This window comes from Bombus huntii, chromosome 13 (genome assembly GCF_024542735.1).
Source record: "Bombus huntii isolate Logan2020A chromosome 13, iyBomHunt1.1, whole genome shotgun sequence".
In the NCBI taxonomy this organism is placed as follows: Eukaryota; Metazoa; Arthropoda; class Insecta; order Hymenoptera; family Apidae; genus Bombus; species Bombus huntii.
This window is the reverse complement of record NC_066250.1, coordinates 4,337,137-4,351,761: the sequence shown is the minus strand read 5'-3', so window position 1 is coordinate 4,351,761 and position 14,625 is coordinate 4,337,137. Positions and strand designations below refer to the sequence as shown.

Sequence of the window (14,625 nt, the reverse complement as noted above, 5' to 3'; positions counted from 1 at the left end):
TCCCCCCTCGGGTTGGTTTCTCGATTCCTACTCGAAGGGACCAGGAAACGACAGGGGTGAAGGACGGTGTAAGATTCGACGTTAGATAGGCGAGAGTTAGGCCCGTGTCAGGCAGCTTCTCCTTCTCGACCTGTCAGTCAAATCCTTCCTCCCTTTTCACCTCAAACCTCTCCCCTCGTCCTCCAGTTCGGTTCCCGACGTGTACTCCCTCCCCTTCGATCACCCTCTCTCGCTCTCACCCTTTGCAAGGGCCGCCCCCGCGGACTCGGTAATTGAATTTCACGAGTTGGTTACCCAAACCCCCGGGTTCCTAGCCCCATCTCTCGTCTCCTGGCCGTCTCGTGGGCTGTTCCACCAGGGGCAGACTGCGCCGTTCCTGATGCCGATGCTGCTGCCGGGTTCCGTGTGTGTGCCAAGGGTCTGCCAACCTACTTGATGCCCGCTTAATGTCGTATCACAACATTGATTACCACATCGTCGCACGATTGCCGCGAGAATGCTCTCTCGCTTTCCCGCCTTTCGCTCTGATTCCTCGTTGTTAAATGTTTGCACGCCTTATTGGTTCTTCGAGGATTTTACACGAGATATGAATAGATGGTTTAATCAGCTTTAGAACAGCGTAGAAATGTTAGCGAACTTTTTTGTACTTCGTTATGTTATAAATAAAAAAATCAATAGCCATCGTTAGACTTGACCAATTTTAATGTGTCTCTGTCACTCTTATTTGATGTGCCGGCTTTTAAGTCGATATTCAGTCACGCTGATACGGTTAGCGGAATAAGTATCGCGAATAAGCACGCGGATCAAGTAGATTTGTTCTTATATTATATTATATAACGTAAGAAGATCTCATCGGATATGGATTAAACTTATGTATTTGTTGCTAAAGTATATTTATATGTCTGTGCGTACACTTGTCTAAACTTTGTATAACAGTACTTGTTGGTACAGTAATGGATACGTAAATAAGATAAAATAAATAAACGTAATAAATTTACGTGTAACTCGAATCCACGAATACTTTTCGCTTCCTCTTTCTGATTTTCTTTCAACGTTTCCGAATATCCTGTTGTTTCGATATTTTCACGTCGATTGATATTCTCGAAATAACCAACAGTGGAAATCGGTTGACTGCGGCTTTTTGTTGCAAATAAAGATATGTCGTCTTCCTAATTGTAAGAGCACGATACACGAATTATCGAAAATATCAGAAGCTTCGTCACTCGTACAAGTCGATATTTGTTTGAGAAAGACAGGTCTGCCATTCCAGCTGGATTTAACAAGTCAAACTGATTTTTCACGAGTCGAGCTCCTCTCGGTTGTTTGTATCCATCGCCGCTTTCTCTCCCCAGCCTTGTTTCTCTTTTTGTCTCTGCTTCTGTCTAGCCGGAAGCCCCTTTCATTCTGTTCCTTCGGCACCATACATCGAATTCGAAGTTTTTCACCGGCTCTTCCCGACCGATAATAATTTTAAAAAGGGGGATGCCCGGGGGCCCTCGAGGTGTCGAGCCGGCGAAGACGAATTATCATCGCATGACGCGTACTCTTATTTATAGTCCGTCCCCGCATCAACCTTCTTTTTTCGCACAGCGTTCGAATCCATCGGCGATTCGTGGATTCGCGAATAAATTCATAAATCCATCCATTTCTTCGTTGAATTGTTGTTAACAGAAATAAGCATATGAAAAATTAAAACACGACTAAGAAATGTTACTTGTCCAACTAGAATATGTGGTACATGATGGTCCATGAAAATATTTGTCTACTCATAGAAACCTTTTACGAGTATATTATCTGTATATTTTATAGGAAACATTTTACAATTTTATTATGTTACGCTCTAATGAGACACGACTATTGTCACACGATCGCATCGATAAAATTTGCCATTAATTTGTAGCGAGATATTTATTGCAGACATACGTTTGATCGATACAGCGTATTGTTACAGTATAGTTCGTAAAATTGTACCAACGGTTAGACCACGGATTTTCATGCGAATTCGTATTTTCCAGAATATAATTAAAAAAGTAGAACATCGATAGAAAATTGTTTTTCTAACTGTTGTTAGAAATAACAATACGTATTTCGTATATTTCATTTTTCCACACCATGTGCATTCTGTGTGATTTTGTACTTCCGAATTTCCTATAAAAGCATAAAAATCCGTCTACTAATGGTGTTAACTGAATTGTACGAAAGAGTCAATAAAATCACAGAAAACTTCACTGACAATAACACCGCGGTTAAGTAGACTGGATTCGATCGGTTAACCCTTTCGAGGCGTGAAAAAAGGGTGAAAATAGATGGTGTTGCGAAGGTATCGACAAATCGACGACAGCGAAGGAATCGACCTGACGAAAATACGAAAAGGGGAGGAAAGATAGCGGCGCTGACAATTGGGGCAACGGTGTGATCCGATATTGCGACGGCAACCGTGCGCCACTTCAGGGCGGATCTGGTTGGTCAATCAGCGGTGCATTGTACGTAACGAACCTCCGCACTCGGCCGAGTTTAATGCCCGTACGTGGACCTTCGTGAACGTGTGTGTGCGTGGGTTATTAAATATGACGAGAAGAAGGGATGTCGGGGGCCGGGGAGGCGGCCTCCTCCCAGTTTCCTGAACGTCGACGTTTGACGTCGAGATTGTCGTTTAGCGTTCTCCTGGCAGGGAGAGTTCGCGTTCCTCCGCAATCTTTCAGCCTCTTCTTTTTTTTTTTTTTTTTTTTATAAATTCTTTCAACCACGTCTATTTATTCGCGCGTTTTACACTGTCGAACTACCGTCATCATCTGTTTACGCATTTATGAGAAATCACGAATACACGGGAATTTCGCGGGTGAGAAACACTATTAGATCAAAGTAGATTAATTTTTATTGCGTTTCGCATTTTCACGTTCTTTTCGCGGATGAAGAAGGTATTCTAATGCGATATAGTATCGAAGATCGGATTAATTTGCTTGATCGCGAATATCTTTTGAAAAGAAAAAGTTTCGTTAACATCGTACGCACAGCTCGCGATGATCAGCGTTTTTGGAATGCTGCAAAGATTGGTAAAAACGCGTGCTTAATTCCAAGATCAAACTGAATTATCTTGTGGGATACTCCAGATCTCGCTGTTTCATAGAAATTTTCGTTTCTTCGAGCATAGCGTAAACCTCGTCTGTATTTTCCTCGCGAAATTTCTTTTCAGAAATTTTCTCATAGCGGTCGTATCAATTCGCTCGGCGCTTGTACGCGCTCAAAAATATCTCCATTTATTCGGCTGGGAAAATGAAGAATCTTCGTATTCCGTCGAGACAAGAGCAAGATGAGAGTCGATGGTGTTTTTCAGTAGCCGCTGGTCTTCCGCAACACTGTCAGAAGCTCTCTAGTATCTTGAAAACAGGGGGTGGTGGCATGGAACGTGCATAAATTTGGACGGTAGCGTCTTATAGCTCGGCGAATGGTGCTCGAAAGCAGTGAAGTGGACCTCTTGGTAACGGCGAGCACTTATTCGCTCGCTCGCTCGCCAATCCAAATGAATTGGATAATTTGATCAGCTCGTTGCTGGCCCTTTGTTGCCTCCTGGGAACTTTGAATGGTCCAGTCGGCCGTCGTCCCTCTTTTTCGCTCTTTTCCTCTCCTTTTCTCTTTTACTTCACCGGCGATCCGATCCCGCGCTCCGTTTCTCTCTTGTCTTTTCCATTCTCTCTCCCTTTCGTTTCTCCTCCTCTACTAGCTTCCGTTCGCCGATCTCTCGCCCCTTTCCACGCTCTGATAGCCGAAAGAAGAATCAAGAGAAGAAGATGAACGTGGATGAACGAAGAAAACAGCCGCGGTGCAGTTTCTCTGGCTTCGAATACCAAGCGCCGAACCGCGATTGGCGGTTACACGGTGGCACGGAAAGAGAGCGCCGTGCCACGCCGCGAGCGTTTCGTAGAATTAAAATAATTATTCGCTGGAAACGGGTGGAAAGGGTAGGGTTGTTTCAATGGGAAAGATCGCTCGTTCGACGTTCGCGATTCGCGGCGCGCCTCCTCTTCTTCTTATGGATCGTCGAGAAAATATGCTCGAGTGCTGTTCTTGTACCGAGAAACCAGGGGTAATACAAGATTCTGTCTCGGCACCGTAATTGTCAACGAGTAGACGTACGAGGTTGAATCCGATCGTGCGCGCATGATTCTTCGTCTGGCGTCGGGTGAATGCTGTTAATTAACATTCTTGCATTTAACATGCTGTTTCTTGCTTCTCTCGTATGCCTATAGAAAGACGTTAAAGGAACGTTAAGAAAGTGGCAAGAAAAGCTGGCTCGGGCCGCCGGAAGTCTACACGCGGCGCTGGCAGGAGGGGAGGCAACGAGAGAAAGAAAAGATGCGTGGAAAACAACTTGAAGATCTTTACAGAGGAACTTTAGCGAATGAAAAAATTATCCGTTGAAAATCAAAATTTCGACCCGAATTAATTGTATAGCCGCCAGGCAACGAGGAATAAAAGTCAGATTGAAGAGAGAAACCGAACCGAGTCTCGAGGATTGAAGCCGATGAATATGATAATGCAGTCCCGGAATCAGATAGAAAGAGAAAGAGAGAGAGAGAAAGAAAAAAAAATCGAGCAACGCTTTTCAGCCAATTGATCCAAAAGATCCCCCGGCCGCGGTCGAGGATTTTAAATGCCGCACCAACATATCCCTTCGTCTCGACCCGTTCCCTGAATAGGCTGTGCTTGCATCCTGAAAGGAATCCGCAAGATGAATCCGCGAACTCAAGACAGCCGACCCATTTAGCCGTGGAAAAAATATCCTCGAGTCCGTGCCGCTATCTTGAGTCCTACATTCACGATGGCGAGCAAACAGAGATATTATTTTTTTCTCCCTCGCGGTTTTTCCCGCCCCAAACCAGCCAACCTCTCGCCCGTTCCCACCCTCCGCACAGTATCTCCGCACGTCGAAATATTATTCGGACGATCGCCGCCCTCCTCGTTGGCTGGCTGGATGATTGGATAGCTGGCTCCACTCTCCTTCTTCTCCCAACTGCTCGTTCCTTCCGCTTTTTGTTCCCGATCTTGGTCTTTCTCGACGCCGCCGGTGAACGAGAGGCTTCCTTACGGCCTCGCAGGCTCGTAAGATCTCGTGGTCACACAGCCCGGAGGCGCTCCGCTCGAGAAAAGAGAGATATACCAGCGGCAAGAGAATGCGAGAAGAAGCGGGAGACCGAGAAACGAACTGGTTCGTTGACGAATTCATCAAAAACGTTTCGGTGTAATAGTGCCGTGATTACTGGCGGACAGAGAGAGGCTGGAAAATTAAAAAAGAAGAAAGGGGAGGAAAAATGAGAGAGAAAGAGAGGGTGATATAGAAGAGGGTGGAAGAAGACAGAGACAGAGAGAAAGTGGAGTAAAGAGTGAGGGGGAGAGGGAGAAAGTTCTCCTCTGTGGCCGGAAGGTGAGTCTCCCGGCGAAGGAAAAAGGTGGAGATGATTAAAATGAATTCTACGGAGACACGGCCGTTTCACGGCATTTTTTTCCATAGTATTCTTCGAAAGGCATCCCGTGACTGGCGTTCGATGATATTTCGGTCGTTCCTCTACAACGTGAATGGGGATCGATCGACCAGGGAAGCTGTTCCGAGGATTGAGGAAGCATGGATTTGTCGTGGCAGCCTGTGGCAGCGGATCCGCGGATTCATCTTGAAACTGACGAAGAATGGCACTTGATACGCGTCTCACAACGCCATTTTCTGATGAAACGCCGACAAGGAAACGTTGCCGCGGTCTATCGCGACACGCTCATCGTTCATTCTCTCCCGCTCTCGCGAATTCTCTTCAGTCCACCCTTTTAATAGACTTTCAATTCGATGGTACGATACTTCAAAGTTACAGTACCGTCTTTCTCAAACTATACTCAACGATCAACTGTCTTTCTGACAAATGAAACATCTAACGACCGAAATAACATAATCGTACTCAGACAAATGTACGTGTAGCATACACTGGCTCGTAAAAGTATCTGGACACTCACTATAGGAAACATTTGGTTTACAAACTTCTACGTATACATCGTTGACAATTATTATACGTAAACCATTTTGGTGACATCGACAACGTGATTGAATTTGAAAATCTTCCCTGCAAACAATAGGAAACGTGATATATCGCGTTGTTCTCGTATTTATTTAATTGCTCCGACATGTTTATCAAAATGACACACATCCACTGCATTCGCTGCAACCAGTCTAGCTCGAATAGGCTCCAAGTAAGAGAAAAAGCAAGACTAGAAGAATTTGAAAATTCCTCGAGGTAATCATAAATCCGTTTTTTTCGACGGCTCAGGAGCTCTCGACGCGGCGTTCACGTTTCCTGCGACGTCGATAGCAAAGATCACTCTGTCCCATTTCATTTTCCTTCTTTCCTTTCTTTTTCGTTCGGTGAACGCGTCGGGCAAAGCGGAGCGGAGCATATTTTCGAGCGCAGCGGGACGTATTACCGAGCCGCTCTCGTCCGATAATGTGTTTCTGATTGCCGACGCGTCTAGATTTCGCCCACGCTGGGACTTTGGCTCGATGTAAATCCACCTCCGCGAAATATTACGTCGTCGAATCTCAGCGCAGATACTCCTTTGCCCATTCTATTCCATTCCCATTCTACTTTTAACCGTAATCCTCCATACATTCGGAAAATTCAAAGTCGAAATTCTGATCACGCAATACATATCTTAATATTCGTGTCGAAAAGGAAATAGATCAATCGATACACGTCGCTATTTATAATTATAAACTGGACAATCCAGTTGATTTATATCAACAGTAATGTATATGACGTTACTAAAATATACCAATTAATGGCAAACGAATGATGAAAATTTCTTGCGCCTATGTTAAAGTCTATACATTTGGACGATATTATAATTAGAACTCCGATAGGTTTAACAAACTTGAACTCCTATTATACAAAATACACATTTTCTTGAGAGCTGACTCTCCTCAAAGCAAACAAGCTTCTCGCCCTTACCTTAACGACTGCGAGAAAATTACGTGGTTTGTCAATTCAACGGCGAGTTTTGTAGTTTAAAAAATCATGCAGATGGTCTTGGCAGATCTTCCTTACTTCCTCCTATGCATTCTAGCGGCGAAATAGAAAAAATACCACGATGAATCATTGTAAGTAATTTCTGCCGGCCGACCCGAAACCTCGCCGTTGTTTAATAATAATATTGTTCAACACGGTTCTTTGAGCGACGGCTTATTGACGAAAGGCAAGCCGTCGCTAGCGCGAATTCACCGCGGGGAATAGCGTCATTATTCGACGACGCGTCGAAGCGGCCGTTTTTAATGAGATGCTACAATATTTAAGGCGAGTCTCCAGCGATTTTACACCATCCGCGATGTCACCGTGAAACGCGTCCTCGCTACGATCTAGCAAACAAAATGCATATTCTCTCTCTCTCTCTCTCTCTCTCTCTCTTCTTAATTTCCTGCCATTTCAAATTACCAAGCATAATTAAAAAAAAAAAAAAAAAAAGGAGGAAAAAGAAAAAGAAAACAAGACAATGAAAAATAAGAAAAATTCCAAACGATCGCGAGATCAAGGTGATTCTTCGATGCACATCGACTCATCGGGGAAATCTTTGGCAATGGAAGGTTCGATGAAATAAGAAGTCGATCTCGAGAAAAACTCCAGACTGCACTGCAAATAAATATATCCCTGTCCCAAGGAATACGTCATCGCGGGCAAAAACGGATCAGTGGCATCGTTTCATTCGAGTCGTCGCTAGATCAATACCTATAGACGAGCCCCGTCTACAGGTCGGATCGATCGTCGGAGGTACGCTTGATACATATGTACGCGCGGAGGAGTATCGAGGCACGAGAAGGAGAATCGAGAGCGCGCTGGAGCAACGCTGGATGGCTGGGAACGTATTAAATTATCGGTTATTAATAACGCACAGCGTTTGCTCGCGCTCCAACTCGCCCACGCTTTCCTCTCGCGTCTTTCGCTTTAAGGACGCGGAACGATCTCGATGCCGGTTAATTGAACCGCCGTCTGTGATCCACGGTTCGTTCGTAAACCCGATCCGCGCTTTATGAAGTTTTTAAGGTATCAAACTACAACGCGAGAAGATGCTGGAGGAATGTTACGTAACGATATTTGGAAGCCGAAGTGACATAATTAGTGCTATTACAAGGAACACAATGGGGCTGCTGTAATTAGTACAGTTACACGGAACGCTATTCAATCGGCCGTGTACATAGATTTTTGAACGCGAATGAAAATAGTATACTAGACGACTGATGAAAATATTATTGAAGAATGCTACTGGTAATTGCTTTTGAAGTTATCCGTATATTTGGATAATATATCTTTCTACGTTAGAAATCAGAAAAAAAACTAGGTAGACGTTTTGACGTTCACTATAGCGTTGAATGTCGTTCATTCGTTGAAAGGAAAAAAGATTCCTTGAAAGATGTTGGATAGCGTTTAAGTAGACATAAGTAGATGTTGCAATTACGCGATGAAAAACTAAATTATATGGTGTTTTGAATATTTCACACTACAGGTCTATTTTATTAAAGCTTTACATCGAAAATTGTCTTACGAACCGTAATGTACATTTTCTGGCGAAAGAAAAGTTTTGCCAAAGAAGGCCAAGATGTATTTTACATAATCGAACATCGTAAAAAAAAAAAAAAAAAAAAAAAAACGGAAGAAAACAAGTTCCCAAGTGTACTCGTGACGACAATTTGTCTTGAGAGCAGCAAAACACTGGACGAAGAAGGTCGAAACACGGGCGAGTGAGTTTCGAAGGTTGAAAGACGGCGGGGAACAGAAGGCGGGAAGATTAAATCGACATTTTCGAGCTCGATCGAGTTTTGGACGGTTTGGGCGCGGGTGTACCGCGCGTAAATTAAATACTCGATGATTAATGGCGGCGGTTCTCCCTCACGGATAATGGTCACCTACGTACACGATTTACATCTTGCCAGTTTTTAAGGCTTGACTACCAAGGTCAAAGTACCGCGGACCATTCGGCCAACGAATCGATTAATAACCGCTCGCCGGCTGATAGCCAGCTCGTACGCGTTCCTTCTCTCTATATATAGAGCTAGAAACCGATGAGAATCACGGACGAGCAAGGTTGGCTGCTGCGAGGCGGAGGCTCGCTTTGATTTCGCCGCCGGAAGACCTACACCTTCGATCGCGTGCAGGTGTCTGATGGGTCAGCAACTCATCAAGCGGTGATTTTCCATGATTGCGCTGCGATATTTGCAACGGCTCATTCGATACGAATGATATTTGTGAGAATATTTCCGAGTCGAGAGGCAAAAGTTGGATCAACTATCATTAACTGACGTGATTTTGATTTCGAATGGATAAGTACAGCTTCGTTAATGCGTATGTAAGTATTAGAGCATCTAGTAGCCTGTAGTATAAAACGCGACTATTAACGAAATTTAGCAAATCGGTCAATCAGATTTTTTGAAATTTTAGAATACTCGACAAAAGCCTGTTGAAACTACATGCAACAGTAACAGGAAAATTGTGCGTTGATCGCTACAATCCTCGATAGAAAAGTTATGGAAAAAATTCGCGTCGTATTGAACAGGAAACTGTGAAAAATCTATGCAACTAAAAAATAACGAACGTAATGCGAATACCAAAATTGATCGCAGCAGTAAAGAGGCGTCGTTTTGGATACAGATGCGCATATACCACCGTTCAAAAATTTCAAGCTGTTTTTTCAATTCTACCTACGTATATTGAATCTGCTAATCGTACTATTAATTCGAAACGAGTAAGAATTGTCTTCCGTTGAATTAATTTTCAACGAGAATTCTCGAAGATGTTGGAATTTTAAGATGGATTTTCTTAGAGTTCCAGGTCTCAAACAGATAACAGTTCTTATCAAATTTAATAATTTCCTAATAATTCTCCATGTCTTAACAAGGTGAATACTTCGGTGTCTTCATACTTACAAACGAATGAATCAAATTCTTGTCAATCTTCCTATTATCAATTAGAAAGGAAATTCTGTAAATCATCACTCACCAGAAGCGGCATTTTCGCGATCACGACCAAGGGTATGGTAATCTGTAAACGAAAAGAAAATTGCAAAGTTAATGGCAACGTTCTTGAAACTAAGAAGAGATCGTTGATGAGTAACAGGGAGGGAAATTCGCAAGGTTACGATGTCCTTCGAAGCATGATCTGTTAAATATCGTGTCAGGGTCCCATGAAACATTCATCAACGGGTGGCCAGCCGAGATCCACTTTCCTCGGTGCGTTCTATTCGCGCAGGCAAACCACTCGAGTTTCCCATCCCCCGTACGCGCGGGCCCTTCTTACGTAATCCGTCTGTTAAAATATCAATCTCAACATTTCACTCTTTGCACAGCATTCCGTGCAGGGGTGGCCCCGATCCTCACCCTCTTCTCTGTCTGGACGAGGTCATCAAAGATGCAGCAGCAATCAGCGGAGCTAGTCGAGCGGACGAGCAAGCAGAGAACCAACCGACTACCGGCCTGGACCCCGGGGATGCACGCGGGATTTTCTTTGAGCCTCTAAATCGATCCCCCTCACCCACGGAAAAATTGTACATTCGGTCGATGTGTAGCTCTTCCGATTTCCTACATCAATCGCTACGATTCCTTGAAAAAAAGAGAGAGAGAGAGAGAAAAAAAAACACAGTCGACCCAATCGCAAATCGACGCTGTTTCACTTGTAAGAAGAATATACTGTACGTTTTTCTTGCGAACACTCAAACTGGCGAATAGTTGTCGAAATCTACTGGAACGCTTTATATGTCTCTTACAGCAGTTCATGTCAATTTTAGCAGGTTTAAACGTCTCCGCTAAAGCTTTTACAAGCAATTTTTTATTTCCTACGCTATTACTTCTTTGACTATTTGAAACACAACGAATTTTTCGCAAGACTGTTGTTTCGCTTTGGAAATATAAACGGACAAATAAAATAGTGAGTCTTAAAAACGTAAATAAGAAGGAAGCATAAGTCTCGTGATAAAAATGTCAAACATCTATCTGATCTATTTCAGGGAATAATTAACTGATACTTTTCAGACCCTACAAAGAAGGACATCAAAGTGTTTGATGCTTCAGAAGCAACGATCTATGCACCGTGGTCGTCGTTGAAATCTCTGCTCTGCTACCCCTCGCCCTTCTTCTCTGCCATCATCATCTGGTCGCGGCACACCGCGGGGGGGGGGGGGGGGGTTTGAACTCTATTAAAAATGCAATATTCTCGTTAATCCGCGCCGGTATGTGGTACCGGCTAATTAGCGAGTACCGAGGACAGGGATGCATACGCGCATCCCCGTTGTCATGCAAATACCTGACGGTGGGCGCACGAAACGCCCATTCAACCCACAGGTCTATGCACGCCGTGCGATCGTATGCCCGGTTATACTCGGCGCGTATTAATAACGAAACAAATATTGCTTATCGAATATTAAATTTTCACATCACGCGATATCGCATTCATCTCGCAATCGCCGCAGAATATTTCAAGATAAAATTATAATACGTCTAAGCGGCGATGGTCCTCCGTATCGTGACGTGTATTGTTAAACTCTGTGTTTAAATGTGAAATTGCGTTTGCTTTTTCTATGTGAAACGGAGGGAAATTGATTCAAAATTGGAGATTTATCGCTAGTCCTCGATGCGGACATGTTTCGTTACATGGAATCTTGTTGTACGGGTGCTTCGCACGTGTTTTACCAATCTATTCGATCGTATACAGAAGAATACAATGGTACGAAGAGTAAACATAGCAGTAAAAGGGATTCCGCTTGCTAAACACATTAGATGTTACGATTAGAGAAGAGAAAATAAACGAAGAGATAGCAAAAGTTGACGTTAGAATCCAAATGAGAAACAATTTCTCGCGACCAAAAGAATTTTACGTTATATTTCGATACGTTATATTTCATGAAAAATTATTATTCTAACTTATCCAGCTCGCCACTCTCTTGCCAATTACGCAATCAACAAGTAATATTTTACTCACTTCTTATAATAACCTACGAATTTTCATATAGTTACAGATGTATAGCTCAAAGAAACGCTCAACTATCATCTGATAATAAACATTATTTCGTCGTTGCATTTATATCGCTCATCATTTGGTAATAGTTCGACAACGAGCAAGAAAAGCTCGTTTGCATCGAGTCAAAGCTAATTCCAGGACACGTAGCAAATTTCCGCGTGCGCAGATTCATGCGTGGCTCTGAGAGACGGTTGTAGGCGGGGGTGAGCTATATCAATAAGCATCGAACAGCCACGGAGGACTGCACGGGGCTGTTGATTAAGGGGCGAGTACAATGAGGAGATATCCTCCGAGAAGGGAATGCGATGGATCTACATCAAGGGTCTCCCTCCAAGTCGCTCCTTCCAACAGCGACTCCCTCTACCTGTCTTTGCTCCATCTGGTCTTTAGCGAGAGAGACTGTTAGACGCCGATTATTACCGATCCTGAGTCGCACAATAGCCTCGTCTCCCTGTCATCCAGCGGCCTGACTGGGTCACCTTGTCGCGTGACAGAACAACGATTCAGTTGATCGTCCGGAAGTCGTGCGACATTCTGCCGAGCTCTCGCTATATGCCCTGCTTTACGCTGCTGGATCAAAGAGCTTACCGTGCAAATAGCCGCGCAATTATTTTCATAACCGCCATCGTGGACAATTTTTATTTTCCGCGACACAGGAGCAGACAAGAGTAGTAAAAATAGAAGAGTTACGCAGTTGGAGAACTTTTTCAAGTACGTAGCATACGTTAACTTTCATCATTTCGCTACAGATATTTGTCTGCAGAAGGGTGGGCGTCACATTGGTCACCACACTTTCGCAATTAAATACGATCTAGCGGCTTCGACCTTTTGCCCTCCCTATTGTTGTATTGTAGTCTGCGCGAAAAGATTCAATTAAATCTCTCGCAGCAATCTACGCCTACTCTTATTACTTGTCAATCTTTATCAAACTCACACCGTTACGCGGATTTACATGAATCTGAAAAATATTCCTATAGGTACTGATACGGAGGCTGAATTTCAATAAAACTATCTCATATTTCAAATTCCACAAAAAATATATATATGTTAGTGTTCCACGTATTTTTATACATATGCTCGTATTCATTTCTTCACACTTGCACTCGACGTAAATGCATAAACATCCACATCTGCTTGTCAAAGATATAAGAAACCAATATATTCGCACGAATCATAGCAAGTCAAATATCCGATTAAGGCCCATTGAAAGATCAGAAGCTGTCGGTCCTGCCGAAGGAATTCTCCCAGCAACAAAGTTAAGAAGAGACCGCGAGTGAACGGGCGTTCACGGCGGCAACTTGCAGGCCCCTAAATTAACAGTAATGAAAATTGGTTATCAGTCGAAGCGACATCCTGCAGACCGAACAGTGTTACCAGCATTGGAGCGCGTAATATCCCATTGAGAACGAACGGACGGCGAGCACGGTGCTGGGATTCGGGTGCACGGGAAGCGGATCACGTTGACACAAAGCGGCCGTAATCCGTTTATCTTCTCTCCGGGCACTCTGCGCCCACGTGTTACGCTTCGCGTTATTCGAGGATGGCCCTGCCGTCAGCCCCGTCAACCACCTCCGAACCATCGCCTCCGCACCCTTCGCATCCTCGTCGTTCTTGCTGCAGAAACGTTACTGCGTTACAGAAACGGGCAGCTTTTCAACTTTGGAGAACCGTCGATATTAATCGTCGATAGTATGTGAAAAGATTTTAATTTGTCGAAATTTCAACAGGTCTCGGTATTGCATACTAATCGGTATAGAAACTATTGAACAATCGAAGGATTGGTAACAAAAATGAGCGGTGTAGGTGTTTGTCTTTTTTCAGGAAATCGAGTGAATACTGTAGCTTTCGTTTCATTCTTTTTTGTTCAATGTATTTCAATTTCTTCTTTTTTTGTAAGAGAATATTCATTATGTAATTGTTATAAAGATATCTACGATTATATATACGTTATGAAAAATATCATATCAAAGAAACGTATTACTCTTTACAGGACAATTTTTGCAACTTCGTGATATAGTTGGATTAATTACGATTAACGCTCACAGCAACCGTACGATACAACGTGCATTATGTCACGAAAAATTGAAATCTATTCAACAAGAATTAAATATATCGGGCTACTACGTTTTTCTTTCTTAGGGATATAACGATAGACAATTTCGATACGATCCTTATTTCCATTACTTCCGACTTATTTAAGTATTTATATTTCAATACGTGTAGCGGACCTGTTACAACCAAATTTTAAAAGTCTCTCTCACTACGTTCCGTTAGAAACTTTCCGCAATATTCGCTGGGAACTTGGTGAAATATTACGAAAATGGTGGCGTTACGTTGGGAAGCAACGACGACAGTGGCCGGTTGGTCGAGCTAGCATCGTACGAAATGTATTCTGCCCACGCGGATGCTCGCGTCTCCGGCTGAAATCCCCTTCGACAGGTTTCTGAAAGGGCCGCGAGGAATGTCCTTCGCGACACGTATTCCTCTTGAGTAATGACGCGGCCCCGAAGAAGGAATGCAGAAGGAGGTGTCTTTCACCGGAGATTTCATTGGTTTCGAACATAGCCTTCCCTTCCCCTACTTCTGTCGC

General features: G+C 43.5%; 1 protein-coding gene across 5 annotated transcripts in view; it reads right to left on the bottom strand.

Annotated features, from left to right (window-relative positions):
- Window positions 1-2,706: 2,706 nt before the first annotated feature.
- Window positions 2,707-14,625, bottom strand: part of LOC126872736 (uncharacterized) — a 195,671-nt gene continuing 183,752 nt past the window's right edge. For 4 of the 5 annotated variants that reach the window (XR_007692150.1, XR_007692154.1, XR_007692152.1 and 1 more), the window contains one exon: window positions 10,023-10,064. Coding sequence is in view for 1 of the 5 variants with exons in the window: in XM_050632883.1 (XP_050488840.1) it covers window positions 4,210-4,241; window positions 10,023-10,064 (74 nt within the window). In the remaining 4 variants the exon portion in view is untranslated. Of the gene's footprint in view, window positions 4,242-10,022; window positions 10,065-14,625 lie in introns of those variants that run through there. The other variant, XM_050632883.1, reaches the window with a different exon arrangement.